Source organism: Lithobates pipiens, unplaced genomic scaffold (assembly GCF_037356315.1).
Source record: "Lithobates pipiens isolate NorthernLeopardFrog02 unplaced genomic scaffold, aLitPip1_a1.2 Scaffold_25, whole genome shotgun sequence".
NCBI classification, from domain to species: Eukaryota; Metazoa; Chordata; class Amphibia; order Anura; family Ranidae; genus Lithobates; species Lithobates pipiens.
Window position 1 is genome coordinate 96,912,430 of NW_027507787.1, and position 17,061 is coordinate 96,929,490.

Here is a 17,061-nt window from a genome sequence, read left to right on the forward strand (position 1 = left end):
AGGATCCTCATTGGTTAACAGCAAGTACGCACAGCGAATGAAAACGCACATAAAACACACTTAAATGGCCAAAAACAAGGAGTTTAAAATGCAAGCAAAAATGCATTACAACAGAAACTTGATATTTCTTGAGATTTGTGACACATTTTTACTATGCCTTGTAAATATGCACCACTGTGTCGCACATTTCATTATGACTGCTGTTTGAACTGCAGGAGGCACAGTTAGCACAGGAAACATGCCACATGATAATTGCTTTCAGACAGCAAGGTACTATGGGATACTTAGTCCTTAGAAATTAAGTGTAAAATTTAGGTAAGGAGATATAGGACACCCTGGATAAAAGGACTGGCCAGAGATGATGTCCACAGTGTGGGATGGTACAACACAAAATTATGTCTCAGAACACTTGGGGAAGCAATCTCTTGTAAGAACAAAACAAACAAAAAGGTGCCTCTAAGTGCAGCAATGCAAGAATTTAATAGCCCAAAGGAGTTAAAATATACTAACTAGAAGTGAGATAAAAGCTCATCATGGTAGGTATGGTGGAATATAAGTCCAGCATCAGGGTGGTCCGGGAGCTGGTCCAGTATGCAGCAGATCTCAGCCGTACAGCAGAGTGGAGCCACAGCAGTAGGAAACAGTAGAAGGGACAGCCACGCTGCCAGGACCGGCATGGAAAGCAAGACCCAGAAGCGACGTTAGCGAAAGAGGACCAGAACCAGCGTGTAACACATTGTCCGGAAGTGACATAAAAGGGGCAGGAAGCGTTTCGGAGTATCTATTGGCTCCTTCCTACCTATGAAACCAATAGGCACTGTGAAACGCGTCCCACCCCTTTTACATTACTTCAGGCCAATGCATTCCACACTGGGTCTTCCACTGATGTCACTTCCGGGTCCTGCGTTCCACACTGGTCCCGGCAGTGTGACTGTCCCATCTGGCGTTTCCTACTGCTGTTGCTCCCCTCTGCTGGTCGCTGGGATCTCCTGCTGCATACTGGACCACCTCAAGGACCACCCTACTGGGACCACCCTGATGCTGGACTACTATTCCACCATACCTACCATGATGAGCCTTGTTTTTATCTCCCTTCTAGTAAGTGTATTTTAACTACTTTGGGCTATTAAAGTCTGGCATTGCTGCACTTAGAGTCACCTTTTTGTTTGCTTTGAACATAAAATATAGAATGGGGAGAGGTGAAGCAGCAAAGCATGCAGGGAATCCAGGAGGTTGTGGAAAGAGATAGCCAGCAGACAGAACTCGCATCACGAAAGGAAATTTTTATATTGGATTGTAAAAAATAACTATTGCTTTTATTGTTATTACAATGTTGACGCTATGAAATAAATGTGTATGCTGTGTCTTTAGATCTTCTTGAAACAGCTGCTTCCTCAGAACAGCGAAAGATATGAATCTGCAAAGATGCATCTTTAAAATCCTTGCCATGTAGATCATTCACACAAAGGGGACTCTGCTCAAAAAGTGTGTAATGGCACACAATCCTGTACATATAAACATGGAACTATTATATTGCTTTCCCCTGAATTGTGTTCAAATAGCGTCTATGACTAATACTTGCTCAATGCCCAAATCTAGCCATAAATGTTGCTTTGGATAGAGTAAGGTTGGGTTAGCAGCTCTTTTATTTTTGATTTTATTGCCCTCTGCAAATCTCTACTGGAGGGGATTTGCCCTCATTTTCTGCCAGGGCAGGAAGTGATGGAAAATATCTTGGGACACAGACAAAAACATGTCTATAGCAGAGTGAGAAATTGTTAGAACTATGGACAGTGTCTTTTTTTCCTATCCATGGCTTCCTGTTCTGGTAACATCCACATCCCCCATTTCTTGTACAGGTGTAACAGGGACAGAAAGTGGCTTCTGGCTGGCATTAGATTTTAAAGTACAGTTACATTTTAAGGAGTCTAAAACCTTTTCAAACAATCTTACATGTCTCATAGTCTAGTGTTCTGCCAAAAAAAAAAACTAATATATAACTTTAGCAAGTTATATGGTAGACTACCTTGGAAAACTCAAGGCTTGAACAGAGCCAAAAAAGCTCAAGGTTGGAAGCTTTGGTTTAATATTAAGGCTCATCATCACTTGATGTTAGTTTATCCAGGATGTGGCTTGAAGATCTTATTGCATGTGACGCCCAGCATTATATAAAGTAGGAACGGTAACAATACAGTTGGGCATTGTGTGAAGCTACATTACAGCAGGTAAGATGTGAATGTTTCCTTGACATCTTCTGGTACACAGAGGATGTATGTGGGCCAAGATAATTTTAAGGCATGATACACATATTGGCCACTAGTAATAATTTCATTTTTGGGATTGACTAGATAATGGGTTAGGATATATGCAAAAGATAGAGGGGTAACCAAGGGCACCAACATCCCAATTAAATGGCAAAACAGGAATGCATCAAATCTGGGACTTTTGAGGCACAGAGTATTAATATACATAATATGAAATTCAACAAAATTTAAAAAACTACGTAGTTTTGTAAATATATATATATTTTTTTTATGTAAATATATATATTTATTTTTCACATCTTTTATATTTTGCCCAAAAAATTGTGTGACCCAAAATGAACTGTCCTGTGTTTTTTAATGAAATTGTTTGCACTTGATAAACTGTTGCGCAAATATCAAGTAACATAAAAAAAATTAGAATTGCAACCATTTTGGTTTGCAGGGTATCTGCTTTCAAAAAGTATATAAATGTTTGTGGCTTTAAATTCATCTTCAGGCATAAAAAGAAAAACAGCTCTGTTAGCAAACAAGTTAAATTGTAACTCCAGTCAAAATATTTGATTTTGTTCTGTATTGAGCAGAAAAGGCTTAGATTCTCTGTCAGGTTTTTATTGCTGTGTGTGTCTCCACTGCGGAGGTTTACTCTGACTGAAAGTGATGGGAAATCTCTCCAATAGGGACAGATACAAAAATAAAATTACATTTTAGAGTATGGAGAAGGGTTACAATTTCTAATAATTCTTGCCTTTTGTGCCCTCCTGTCCTGATGACACCTGCACTCCCGATTTCTTGTACGGGTATAACTTGAGACAGGATGTTGGGGAAAATCAATTGAATGTACTCTTCTTTTCACAGAATGCTTGTCCTGACTTGTTCATCGAAGCTTGCTACTCTGAGACGTCTTTTAGCCCACAGCTTTCCAGAATCGCTGAAGGTGGGTCAGAGGTATCCTCCTAAAGTATAAATCCCCTAGTGCGTTAGTTGTGTGACTTTATCCTCATTATGTTTATCATTTAGGCATGTGGAGCTCTGCATCACGTGATCATTGGCAACCCATTCAAGCTAGAGGTCCTGGTTGACCAGTGGCCTGACTTCTCCACCGTCATATGTCGTCCCTCATTGGAGGTGGGTTTAAACACAACAGCATGGGAGATTGACAAAGGATTTCTGTGTCAGTGTAAAACCCCGATGTTGTATTTTGATTACTTTTGTTTTTTGTCAAATCAAAAAAAAAACAGGATTTTTAAAAACGGCTTACCTGTAAAATTATTTTCTCTTATGTTCACCGACTGACACAGCTCCTTTCTTAGACCATTGGGTTGTTATGCCACCTTCAGGAGAGGACTAGGCAGAACATGTTAACATGTACAACAAAACCAGAACTTTCTATTTCCGCCCAAGGGGCGGTCCCTTAGGTAGAAACCCCCCAGCCTGCCTCCTGCAGTCTAGTGAAGAAGGACCTAGGAACCCTGCTGGCCCATCCGTCCGTGGATTTTTTCTGCAGAAGTTTGCCTTTTGCACAAGATTAAGATCCTGTGATCTGCTATCAACAGTCGGCTGGGTGACAGGCTGGATACCCTTATCCTTGTAGTCTCCCCAGCCTGGCCAGCGAGTCTGTGCAGACCAGAGCTCCGTGCTGTGTCAGCCACGACATGCCACCCGACTCCAGGGGCAGTCGGTGAGCGTAATGCTCCGGGGGGCACACATATGACCAGGCTACTGATGTCTGCATCACAGTGTGTCGGGCCAGCAGCCGCCCGTACTGGTCAGAGAGTGGGTCTGTGATGGAATATTCCCCAGCTCATCAGGACTGGTAAGTACAGCCCTCCCTGCCTCAGTGGGGCTGAGCAGATGGGCATTCCCTGGGAGGTCGATTCAGGGGTCCCTCACCTCCCTCTCTTCTCTCCCTGTCCCTATCTCCCCCCCCTCTCTGTGGGGGATGCTGCATGGGCTGCTGAGCGGTGTGTGTGCCATAGACAGTGGCTCCCTGGAGGGGCTCTCACCAGGGGGGGGGGGGGGGGGCTGCGCTGGGTAGCTGTGCCCTGGATTTTATTAGGTCTCTCCCCTGTGTGTCTGGAGGCTGTGTCTGCTGATTGCTGTAGCGCTGTTTGCCGCCATTTCCTCTGCCTATTTTCACTGTCCCTCATTGCATACAGTGCTCGGCGGCCATTTTTGTTGTGACCAAGGAGAAGCATGGTCTGACTCCATGTTACTGTAGTCCGGTGGCTATTTTCCCTGTAAATATGTCCTTTATACCGGACGCTTGGCGGGCATTTTGTTGAAGCCTGAACACGTTTTCTATGCTCAGCGCTGTACTCTAGGGCTCAGCACAGTGCGTTTTTCTCTCACAGGCATCTGGGAGCTGACACAGGCACAACTAGCTGGACAACGCAGAACTCGATCAGGGTGATGAGTCCTGCGGTGGGGGCCCCTCAGCCTGCAGCAGTTAGGAGGGTGGGATCATCACTGTCCTATGTCCCCAAAAGGTGGCAGACAGGGTAGGGTCAGCATGACTTCAGAAACCGGTGTTTCTTCCCCCGAAATCCAGGAAATTGCAACCGGTTCACCTGCAGACAGTGCAGTGCCTCTGGACGCTTTGTCGGGGGTCCTTAACACATTCGTTGCCAGGATGGAGGTGGTGCATGGGCGCAAAGGTGGTAAAAAGCAGCCCCAGTCCCCCCTCCTCCGGGGAGAGCTCTGACACAGACTCGGGCCCTGCTTAGACTGGTGACCCCTGTTCTGTCATTTCAGATGATGCTTACCAGGACCGATTGGACAGTGAGGATGAGTCCCCGTCTGGGTCCGTTGGTGATAAAGCGCTTGTTGGAGCACTTATCACAGCTGTGCATGGTGCCCTGAAAATACAGCAGATCCCTCTGCTGATGTAGTGGTCCCTTTTGGGTCCCGTAAGCCAGCCGGTACACCTAAGGTGTTTCCGTATCTTTTTTATTTCCATAAGTTCATATACAAGGAATGGGCTTGACCGCAACGGACCTTTTCAGTCCCCAAATACATGGCGGTGCATTACCCCTTTGAGGAGAGCCTTCTCAAAAAATGGTCGGCTCCTCCGGTCGTGGACCTCCCAGTACCTAGGTTAAACAAAGTAACTACAATCCCGGTAGAGGAGACTCCTGCCTTTTAAGGATCCCACGCACAGGAAGGCTGAGGCAATGGCTCGTTCCTTGTTTACGGTTGTGTGGTCAGCAATGCGACCAGTACTGGCATCCGCACTTATTTTACAGACACTTACTGAGTGGGCAAAACATTTGCACCGCAAATTGGGGGAACAACAGGCTGCCCCTGTTTGCGTGGAACTAGCAGACCAGTTAGTGCAAGGCCTTAAGTACGTTTGTGACGCGGCCCTGGATACCCTCCCTTTGTTATTCAGGGCTTCAGTGTCAGCAGTGGTGCTGAGGCGCCTGATTTGGCTAAAATGCTGGTCGGCTGACCAGGCATCTAATAAAGCCCTGACGGATTTACACTTCCTTGGTGAGCGGCTCTTTGGAGCATCATTGGATGACATTAGTAAAAATGACACAGGTGGGAAGAGTACTCTACTCCCACAGGCCAGGAAGGCTAAGGAGCCATGCCGTAGGGCTAAGGGCCCTCATTTTCCACTCACAATCGGCTTTTTCGTCCGCCCGGGGCTTCAGCTAAATGTCCCCAGCCCGACAGGATGACCTCTGAAGGACAAAAGCGTCCCTGGAACCGCAAGCCTGCGAGCAAAAGTGCTAATGCATGAAGGTTTGCCCCGCCCGCAACAGGGGCAGAGGGGTCACCTTTGGGAGTTTGCAGCCCGGTGGGCCTCTCGGCTGTTCGACCAATGGGTTTGCGATCTGATTTCCTCTGGCAACAAGATAGTCTCTCTCTTGGCCACCAAACAGATTCTTCCCCTCCAGCATACCTGTACTCCCGGCTCGCCGAGAGGCCCTTATGCGGGTGGTAAGGAAACTGCTGAGTCGCGGGAGGATAGTACCAGTTCCGGAGCCGGAAAGGTTCCAGGGGTTCTACTCCAATCTGTTTGGATGTACCCCTTCCTTTTTGAGGACTACAATCTTGGACCTAAGAGCCCTCAAGTTCTTGGTAAAAGTACAGAGGGTCAGAATGGAATCCGTTCACTCAGTAGTCGCTGCACTCCATCAAGGGGACTCCCTGGCATCTTTGGACATCCAGGATGCGTACCTGCACATACCCATATGCCTTCGGCATCAGAAGTTTCTGCCATTTGCAGTTGGGGAAGCCTACTGCCATTTTGTGGCTCTCCCTTTTGGCTTGGCATCAGCCCCCTGAGTCTTTACCAAGGTATTGGCTCCTGTTTTGGTGTAGCTGCGACAATGCGCGATCGTAGGTTACCTAGACGATCTTCTCCTGAGAGCATCTTCCGCCTCAGAATTAGAGGAGGATGTGGCGATCACCATGCAGACCCTGCAGGAATTTGGGTGGCTGTTGAACCTAAAGAAGTCGGTGATCGTACCGACTCAGCGCTGGAGTAGGCTTACTTCTGGACTCCAGTGTTTCTCCCTTCAGACAAGCTGCAGACTCTCTGAGCCGCCGTTCTTACCACTGAATTGGACAGTGATCACAACGAATGCCAGCCTAACCGGCTGGGGTGGAGTAATGGGAGTTCAGTCGACCCAGGAACTCTGGTCGGAAGAGGAATCCAAGCTTCCGATCAATGTGCTCGAGCTGCGAGGGATCAGGCTATGCCTCTCCACATGGTCAATAAGACTTTGAGGGCGTCCGATCAGGATCCAGTCAGAAAACACCACAGCAGTGGCATATGTCAATCATCAAGGAGGAACAAGTGGCTCGGCCGCCGCACGGGAGGTCGCTCACATCCTTCAGTGGGCAGAGCGACATTATGTACCGGCTCATTATCCATTTACATCCCGGGAGTGGAGAACTGGCAGGCGGACTACCTAAGTCGCCAGATGCTGGTCCCAGGAGAATAGGCATTGCATCCGGAGGTGTTCAGGCTACTGTGCCTGCAACGGGGCACTCCAGACGTGGATCTTCTGGCCTCCCATCTCAATCGGAAGGTGCCGAGATTCATGTACAGGACAAGAGATCCTTGGGCAGGCATGTCAGATGCGCTGGTGGCTCCATGGGGTCAGTACCAGCTGATCTATGCCTTTCCTCCTCTAAAGCTACTACCACGTCTGCTCCGCAGAGTGGAGGCCGAGGGTATTCCAGTAATACTGGTTGCCCCAGATTGGCCTCAGCGCCCCTGGTACGCAGACCTAGTAAGCCTGGTGGTGGATGTCCCCTGGCGACGTGTTGAGGAACCGGGGCCTTTCGGACTCTGTTTTTCCAATGATTTTGAGAGCATGGAAATCTTCTTCTCTGAAGATATATCATCGTACCTGGAAGGCCTACATCTCCATGTGGGAGGAGAAAGGATGGCGTCCACGCTCCTTTTCTATATCCAGGATCCTGCTGTTTTTACAGCAAGGAGTAGACCATAAATTGGCCTTAAGCACCATTAAAGGACAAATTTCAGCCTTGGCTGTCTTTTTTTTCAGTGACCCCTGGCGTCTCACTCTCTAGTGTGTACTTTTGTTCAAGGGGTCCGACATGTAGTTCCTCTGGTGCGTCCACCGTTACCCCCTTGGGATCTGAACCTGGTGTTATTGGCGCTTCAGAAACCGCCATTTGAGAATATCGGAGAGATCCCTCTGTTGAATCTTTCCCAGAAAGTGGTTTTCCTAGTGGCCATTGTCTTGCAAGTTGCCCTATCTGGTTATCCATAAGGATAAGGTGGTATTGCGTTGCAACTTTCTTTTCTGCCGAAGGTGGTTCTGGTGTTCCACATTAATGAAGACATTGTGTTACCATCTCTGTGTTCTAAATCGACACATCCTAAGGAGGTGGCCCTACATTCCCTGAACTTGGTCCAGGCCCTGAGGGTGTATTTGTCTGCTACGGCTCCCTTTCAGAAGTCAGACTCCTTGTTTGTTTTGGTGGCTGGTCTGAAAAAAGGCATGGCGGTCTCGTCGGTCCACCGTTTCCATGTGGATCAGACAGATTGTAGTACAGGCCTATGCCTTGAAGGGGCAGGTTCCCCCCTTTCCTGTCACGGCCCATTCCACCAGAACAATTGGAACTTCTCGGGTCTTCCGACATCGTGTCTGTTGCCCAAGTGTGTAAAGCGGCGACTTGGTCGTCTGTTCACACCTTTAAAAAATTCTACAAAGTAGATGTCAGTGCATCGGCTGATGCCTGTTTTGGCCGCAAAGTTTTGCAGGCGGCCGTGTAATTGCAACTGCACTTAATTTTTTTCAGTTTTTATGACAAAAACACAGTTACTTTAGGTTAATGTACTGTTGCATTTGTTACCGCTAGTTTTTTCTCTTAAGGATTTCTCTTATATTCACCGACCGACACAGCTCCTCTCTGTAAAATAATGGGTTGTCAGCCCTATCACTGGAGATTACTAGGCAAAGTTGTAACACAACACTTCAGAACTATTAGTTCTACCCAGGGGGTGGTCCGTAGGCTACAACCCCCACAGCCTGCCCTAGCAGACTCTGTTTTATTTTGCCTAGTGAAGGAGATAGACCTAGGAACTCTGCGGGCCCATAGGTCTATGTTGTTTTTTTTGATGCAGAAGCTTGGCTGAATGATCCTGTGTTCTTCTATCAACAGCTAGCTGGGTGACAGGCTGGTTCACTTATCCTTGTAGTCTCCCCAGTCCGGCCATCGAACATGTGCAGGTCGCAGCTACGGCTCGGCAGGCCACGACATACCTCAGCTCCAGAGGTGGTCAGTGAGCTTTATGCTCGGGGGCATACATATAACCGGGCTACTGATGTCTGCGTCACAATATGCCGGGCCAGTAGTTTTCCCTGTACTGATCAGGAGTTGATTACCATGGAATGTCTCCCAGCTGTTTAGGACTGGTAAGTACAGCTCTCCCTGTCTCGGCAGGGTGGAGCAGCTGGGCATTCCCTGGGAGGTAGATTCAGGGGCCCCCTCACCCCCTCTCTTCTCTCCCCTGTCCCTAACTCCCCTCCTTTCCCCCCCTCATGGGGGGGGCTGTACATGTGCTGAGTGGTGTGTGCCCTGGGCTCTCACCTGAAGGGTTTAGCTGTACTGGGTGCCTGGGTCCTGCAGCTTAGTCCCGCTGGATGCCTGTGTAGTCTGCCCCTGTGTTGGTGCAGCGCTGTGTCTGCCACATGTTTTCTCTAGCTTCTCATAGCGCTGATTGGTGGCCATTTTAAGTATGGGCAAGGGTCAGACATGCTTCTGGCTTCAAGTGACCATTTTCCTAGTGATTCTCTATTAGAACACTGGCGGACATTTTCTTGTAGCTGTACCACATTTTTTGTGCTCTAGCAGCAGCCCCTGTGCCCTCAGCTTCCTGTTTGGTCATCACAGAGTGCTGGGAGGTTCATCCTGTGATTCTGTACACATGTGTCCGATCGCTCACCGATCGTTCACCGATCGTGCGACCAGCCGGCCACCAACACAGTTTTGCTATCCCTGCATCTGGGAGCGCTGGAGACCGTCAGGCACTGCTGTAATACAGCGCGGAACTGCCCAGGGTGGTGAGTCCAGCGGGTTAGGGCCCCTCAGTCAGCGGCAGCAGGAGGGTGGGACTGTCGCTGTCCTAAGTCCCCTATGGGTGGCAGACAGGGTAGGGTCAGCATGGCTTCAGAAACTGGTGTTCCTTCCCCCAAAACCCAGGCAATTGCAACCGGGTCACCTGCGGACTGCGCGGTCCCTATGGACACCCTTACGGCGGTCCCCAATTCGTTCATTGCCAAGATAGAGGCAGTACGTGGGAAGAAAGGTGCTAAAAAGCTGCCCCTGCCCCTCCATCCTCTGGGGAGAGCTTTGATGCAGACTTGGGTCCTGCTGAGGCCGGTGACCCCTGCTCTGTCTTGTCAGATGACGCTGACCAGGACCGTTCAGACAGTGAGGATGAGTCCCTGTCCGGGTCTGTGCGTGACAAAATGCTAGTTGGAGCACTTATCACAGCTGTGCATGATACCCTGAAAATTCAGGAGCCAGCGGATCCCTCTGCTGATGTACCGATCCCTCTTGGGTCCCGCAAGCCAGCACCTAAGGTGTTCCCGTATCTGACTTATTTTGATAAGTTCATTAACAAGGAATGGGGTCACCTGCAACGGACCTTTGCGGGCCCCAAATACATGTCGGTGCGTTACCCCTTTGAGGAAAGCCTTCTCAAGAAATGGTCGGCTCCTCCGGGCATGGACTCCCCAGTAACTAGGTTGAATAAAGTAACCACGATCCCGGTTGAGGGGGCTCCTGCATTCAAGGATCCCACGGACAGGAAGGCCGAGGCGTTGACTCGTTCCTTGTTTACGGTTGTGGGGTCAGTCGTGCGACTGGTACTGGCATCCGCACTGGTGTCGCAGACACTAACTGAGTGGGCAAAACTTTTGCACCACAAATTGGGAGAGCAGCAGGCCTCCCCTGTCTGCGTGGCACTAGCAGACCAACTAGTGCAAGGCCTTAAGTACATCTGTGACGCGGCCCTGGATACTCTCCCTCTGTTATCCAGGGCTTCAGTGTCAGCTGTGGTGCTGAGGCGCCTGATTTGGCTAAAATGCTGGTCTGCTGACCAGGCATCCAAGAAAGCCCTGACGGATCTTCCTTTCCTTGGCAACCGGCTCTTTGGAGCCTCGTTAGGTGACATTATTAAAAATGCCACTGGGGGTGAGAGTATTCTACTCCCACAGGCCAGGAAGGCTAAGGAGCCACTCCGCAGGCAAGAGTCCTCTTTTTCCACTCACAAGCGGCTTTTTCGTCCGCCTGGTACTTCGACAAAACGTCCCCAGCTCAACAGGACGCCCATGGACGGTCAGAAACGTCCCTGGAACCGCAAGCCTGCGAACAAAAGTGCTACCACATGAAGGCTTGCACCCACCCATGTCTCGGGTGGGGGGTCGCCTTCGGGAGTTTGCAGCCCGGTGGGCCTCCCAGTTATCCGACCAATGGGTCTGCGATCTGATTTCCACAGGCTACAAGATAGAGTTCCTCTCTTGGCCGCCAAACAAATTCTTCCCCTCCAGCATACCCGTATCCCCGGTTCGCCGGGAGGCCCTGTTGGGGGGCTATAAGGAACTTGCTGAATCGAGGGTTGATTGTACCCGTTCCGGATGTCAGGGCTGGCTTAGCCCTTCCTCCTTTGGGCTGGCCGCTCAGCAGTCGGCTAATTGCCAGCTCTCTTCTCTTTCCACAGTTATCAGCTGCTCCCGATAATGCTCGTTTCACCTGCCTATTTAAAGCCTTCCAGCTCACTCTTTCCTTTGCCTCCACGTTGGTCACATCACTAGGAACCATCTCCTGCTGTTTGTTCCAAGACTGGCTTGCTGACATCCCTCCTGGCTTCTATCCTGCTTGCAGTTGCTCTCCTTGGATCCCTGACGTCTGGACTGGCTGACTACCCGATCTGGCTACTGGACTCTGGCTATGCTTGACTACGCTTTTTTCTATTTACCTTTTTATTTTTATTAATAAACAAGTGTGATTTGATTGTACTTTTTTCTCTGTTTCATGGTTCCTGACAGTACGCGAAGGCCATGAATTCAGAAGATACAGTCAATCCACTTGTTGGTAATATTTTTTCCAGATTGGCTGAGCAAGATCACCGCATGGATCAGTTTGCCTTGGCGTTACAAACGCTCCTGAATCGCACGGCTCACCTGGAATCCCCCACGGTGGCTGCTCCGGTACAACCTGAGTTGCAGGCCGTCCTTGCTGCTGCGCCAGTCTCTGTGCAGGCACCCGCCTCGAGTATTACCTCTATAAGAGGTATGTCTGGTTCTGCTCCGCTTCCCCAGCGATTTGGGGGCGATCCAGTTCAGTGCAGAGGGTTTCTCAATCAGGTTGAGATATACTTCGAAATGCTGCCCCAGGCATTTCCCACGGACAGAAGCAAAGTAGGTTTCGTGATATCTTTGCTTTCTGAGAGAGCCTTGGCCTGGGCTTAACCCTCTATGGGAGATGCAAAAACCTGTTGTCTTAAGTTACCCTCAGTTTGTGGCCTCCTTTTAAAAGGGTTTTTGACGTTCCCGCATGCTCCGCTTCTGCTGCCAAGTGCCTCATGTCCATCAGAGCACGAGAACTGTTGCCGACTACGCCATTGAATTCCGTACTCTGGCAGCAGAGGTTGCTTGGAACAATGAGGCCCTCGTGGCTGCTTTTTCTCATGGTCTCTCAGATTCCATCAAGGATGAGATGGCAAAAAGAAAAATCCACCCTTCCAGGCTGATCCACCAAGAAACTGGCCACTCCAAACAAGTAGGAGTCCCAGGTGCAGGCTGATTGCACTAGCCAAATGGAGGAACCGAAAAAACTCTGTATAGCCGCACTCCGGATCAGGTAAAATAAGTTGTGCCTTTATTATTTCCACCAAAAAAAACCTTGCGGCTATCCAGAGTTTTTTCGGTTCCTCCACAAGGATGAGATAGCAGACCGAGATATACCCACTGAGTTGGAGAGCTTGATCTCGTTTGCCATCCTCCTTGACTCCAGACTCAGACTTTCTCTTAAGGAGCGCTTGCGGAAGCCTCCTGTATGTTTGCCTCCGAGCTTTGTGAAGATGAACCCATGCACCTGGGCTTCACGCGTCTCTCTGCGGATGAGCGAGCCTTTAGGAGGAGGGAGAGATTGTGCCTTTATTGTAGCCAGGCAGGTCACTTTTTGAAGTCTTGTCCTACCCGTCCAGGGAACGCCTGAACCTTGAGGTCCCGTCATGGACAGACCTTAGGTGGCGTTGTTTCATCCCCAGTTATCCAGAAGGATAAGCCCCTGGTTTTGTTCACCCTTTCTTGGGCTGAGTCGTCCATCGAGATACAGGCGCTAATTGACTCTGGGGCTGCAGGCCTGTTCATTGATGCTGCATTTGTTTTGCAGCACTTGATTCCGCTGCAGCTGCGTGACACTCCACTTGCCATTGAGGCTCTTGACGGGAGACCTTTACAGCCTGCCCATGTGACTTATGAGACGGTTCCGTTGTCCATGGCCGTAGGGGCTCTTCACCATGAGATAATCCAATTCCAAGTTATTTTCTCACCCAGATTTCCACTGGTTATTGGTTATCCTTGGTTACAGAGTCCCAACCCCTCTTTTGATTGGCTCTGTGCTGCGGTTCTCTCCTGGTCACCACAATGCAGTGAGACATGCTTCCTGAAGGTATCCAAGGTCCTGTGCACCGCTTCACTCCCCTCCCTGCCAGAGGAGTACCGTGATTTTGGCGATGTCTTTGATAAAGGTCAAGCCGATAGTTTGCCTCCACACCGGCCTTATGATTGCACAATTGACCTTCAACCTGGTACCATACCTCCTTGTGGCCGGGTTTACCCTTTGTCGGTCTTGGAGGATAAGGCCATGGAGGAGTATGTTGCTAACGCACTTTCTTAAGGTTTCATCCACAAATCCTCGTCTCCTACTGGTGCTGGTTTCTTCTTTGTGAAAAAGAAGAGCTGTGAACTGAGACCTTGTATAGATTCTAGGGGTCTCAATCGTGTCACGATTAAGAATGCCTACCCAATTCCATTGATTACAGAATTATTTGACCGCCTCAAGGGAGCAACGGTTTTCAGAAAGCTTGACCTGAGAGGAGCATACAATCTTATGCGCATTAAGGAGGGCAACAAGTGGAAAACTGCGTTTAATAGCAGAACAGGCCATTATGAATACCTGGTAATGCCTTTTGGCCTTTGTAATGCCCCAGGAATTTATTAACAACGTCCTCCGAGATTTGTTGCAATTGTGTGCGGTGGTTTATCTCGATGATATCCTCATATTTTCCAGGTCCTTGGAGAGCCACCACACAGATGTCTGTCGTGTACTTCAGAAACTAAGAGAGAACAATCTCTATTGTAAACTGGAGAAGTGCGAGTTCCATCGTGAACAGGTTACATTCCTGGGCTATGTCATTTCCACTGCTGGTTTTTTGATGGACCCAGAGAAACTGTCGGCAGTCCTACAGTGGCCTCGACCCGTGGGTTTATGTCCTCTGCAGCATTTCCTGGGCTTTGCCAACTACTATCGGAAGTTTATTCGTAACTTCTCATCTCTGGTCAAGCCTCTGACTGATATGACCATAAAGCACGGTAACCCACAGTGTTGGTCTCCGGAGTCCATTAAGGCCTTTGAGACTCTCAAGGCTGCCTTTATTTCTGCTCCTATGTTGACGCATCCTGATCCTACGTTGCCTTTTATCCTAGAAGTTGATGCTTCTGAGACTGGAGTTGGCACCCTTTTGTCTCAACGTCCTAACTCTGAGAGCGATATGCATCTGTGTGGTTACTTTTCCAAGAAATTGTCACCTGCTGAATGCAATTATGAGATTGGTGACAGAGAGCTGTTGCGATCATTTTAGCCCTGAAAGAATGGAGACATCTCCTTGAAGGTACCACTGTGCCCGTTCTTATTCTTACTGACCATAAGAATCTTACATTCTTGTCTGAGGCTAAGTGATTCTCTCCCAGAAGGGCGTGATGGGCTCTTTTCTTGTTGAGCTTTAATTACATTGTCTCATTCTTACCCGGTACTAAGAATGGAAGGGCTGATGCCTTGTCATGACAATTTTCCTCCACTTCCAAGCTGGAGTCGGTTCCGGTTCCTATGATTCCTCCTGATCGTATCTTGGCTACGGTTTGCACCAGTCTTACTTCTCCTTTGGGTGACAAAATTCTTGCTGCTGGCAGCTGGCCATCCTGGGAAGAATCAACTCTTCTTCCCACTGGGCAGCACAGTGGTGTAGTGGTTAGCACTCTCACCTAGCAGTAAGAAGGGTCGCTGGTTCAAATCCCAACTACGACACTACCTGCCTGGAGTTTGCATGTTCTCCCTGTGCCTGCGTGGGTTTCCTCCGGGTACTCCGGTTTCCTCCCACAATCCAAAGACATGCAGGTAGGTTAATTGGCTTCTGTCCAAAATTGGCCCTAGTATATGATTGGGGACCTTGGATTGTGGGCTCCTTGAGGGTAGGGACTGACATGAGTGTGCAGGGATAGGGACAATTGTAGACACTCACTCAGGTTGAACTGGATGGACTGGTGTCTTTATTCAACCTAACTAACTATGAAACTAACTATGAAACTCATTTGGGCCATCTCCCAACAATTCTGGTGGCCTAGTCTACGGGCTGATGTTACTGCCTTCGAAGCTGCCTGTCCCGTGTGTGCTCAGAGTAAGACTCCACGACGCTTTCCACAACTTTCCACAACCCATACCCAATGGAGACAGGCCCTGGAATTGCCCAACTCCCAAGGCAACAATGTTATCCTTATGGTGGCTGACCGGTTCTCTAAGATGTGTCATTGTATTCCACTTAAGAAGTTTCCCACCTCTCAGGAACTGGCTTCCATTTTTGCTCGGGAGATCTTTCGCTTACATGGGCTGCCCAAGGTGATTGTCTCGGATAGGGGCAGTCAGTTTGTCTCCCCGTTCTGGCGAGCCTTTTGTGCACAGTTGGGAATCCAGCTTGCCTTCTCTTCTGCGTATCACCCGCAGTCTAATGGGGCTGCAGATCGAGCCGATCAGTCCTTGGAGCAATTCCTACGTTGCTATATTTCTGACCATCATAACAACTGGTCTGACCTATTGGGCAGAATTTGCTCACAACAGTGCCTTGAATTCTGCCTCCCGATTGTCTCCATTTATGGCGAATTATGGTTTCCAACCTTCCATGTTGCCTGACTCGTTTGTTCTGCAGAGTATTCCTGCGTTAGAGGAGCATCTCTGTGGTCTTCATTCCACTTGGGTACAAGTCCAGGAGGCTTTGCGTCATGCTAATGATAGGTACAGACTCCATGCTGACCGCAGACGCCTGCCTGTGCCTTCCTACCAGGTTGGGGACAGGGTCTGGCTGTCATCTTGCAACCTCCGGTTTCATGTTCCCTCACTGAAGTTTGCACCTCGGTTTATTGGGCCTTTCCGTATCCTTCGCAGGATTAAGTAGAAAAGATGTAGCTGGATAGCCGCTATCCAGCTACATCTTTTCTACTTCAGTTCCTGTTGCAAACAGAGCCAGCACCCTGTGGGATTGTGGAGACAGCTGTTTTGGGAGAAGTCATTACCTTAGAGCGGTAATTCTTTGTATCTTCGCAGGATTAACCCAGTCGCTTACGCGTTGGACCTTCCTCCTAGTATGCGCATCTCAAATGTGTTTCATGTCTCCTTATTGAAACCGTTGGTCTGTAGCCGATTTACCACCTTGGTGCCACGTCCTCACCCTATTCAGATTGAGAACCATGAAGAGTATGAGGTACGATCCATTGTTGACTCCCGTAGGTTTTGTGGGCGCATACAGTACCTGGTGCGTTGGAAGTGGTACGGTCCGGAGGAACGCTCCTGGGTTTCATCCTCTGACGTACATGCCCCTGTCCTCCTACGGGAGTTCCATAGACTGTTCCCCTCAAGCCCAGAGGCCCTCCGAGGGAGAGGGGTCATTGGGGGGGGGGGGGTTAATGTCAGGGCTGGCTTAGCCCTTCCTCCTCTGGACTGGCTGCTCAGCTGTCGGCTAATTGCCAGCTCTCTTCTCTTTCCACAGTTAGCAGCTGCTCCCAATGATGCTCTTCTGACCTGCCTATTTAAAGCCTTCCAGCTCACTCTTTCTTTTGTCTTCGTATTGGTCACATCACTAGGAACCATTTCCTGCTGTTTGTTCCAAGACTGGCTTGCTGACATCCCTCCTGGCTTCTATCCCGCTTGCAGTTGCTCTCCTTGGATCCCTGACGTCTGGCCTGGCTGATTACCAATCTGGTTTATGAACTTTGGACTGGCTGACTACCTGATCTGGCTACTGGACTACGCTTTT

The 17,061-nt window shown here is 49.2% G+C and overlaps 1 protein-coding gene across 3 annotated transcripts in view; it reads left to right on the plus strand.

The window, feature by feature from the left end:
* GLYAT (glycine-N-acyltransferase) overlaps positions 1-17,061 on the plus strand; it is a 53,635-nt gene that overhangs the window by 1,481 nt on the left and 35,093 nt on the right. For 2 of the 3 annotated variants that reach the window (XM_077454739.1, XM_077454737.1), the window contains exons 2-3: positions 3,120-3,198; positions 3,282-3,389. In XM_077454739.1, coding sequence (XP_077310865.1) covers positions 3,121-3,198; positions 3,282-3,389 — 186 coding nt within the window. In that variant the 5' untranslated portion in view covers position 3,120. Of the gene's footprint in view, positions 1-2,082; positions 2,226-3,119; positions 3,199-3,281; positions 3,390-17,061 lie in introns of those variants that run through there. The other variant, XM_077454738.1, reaches the window with a different exon arrangement.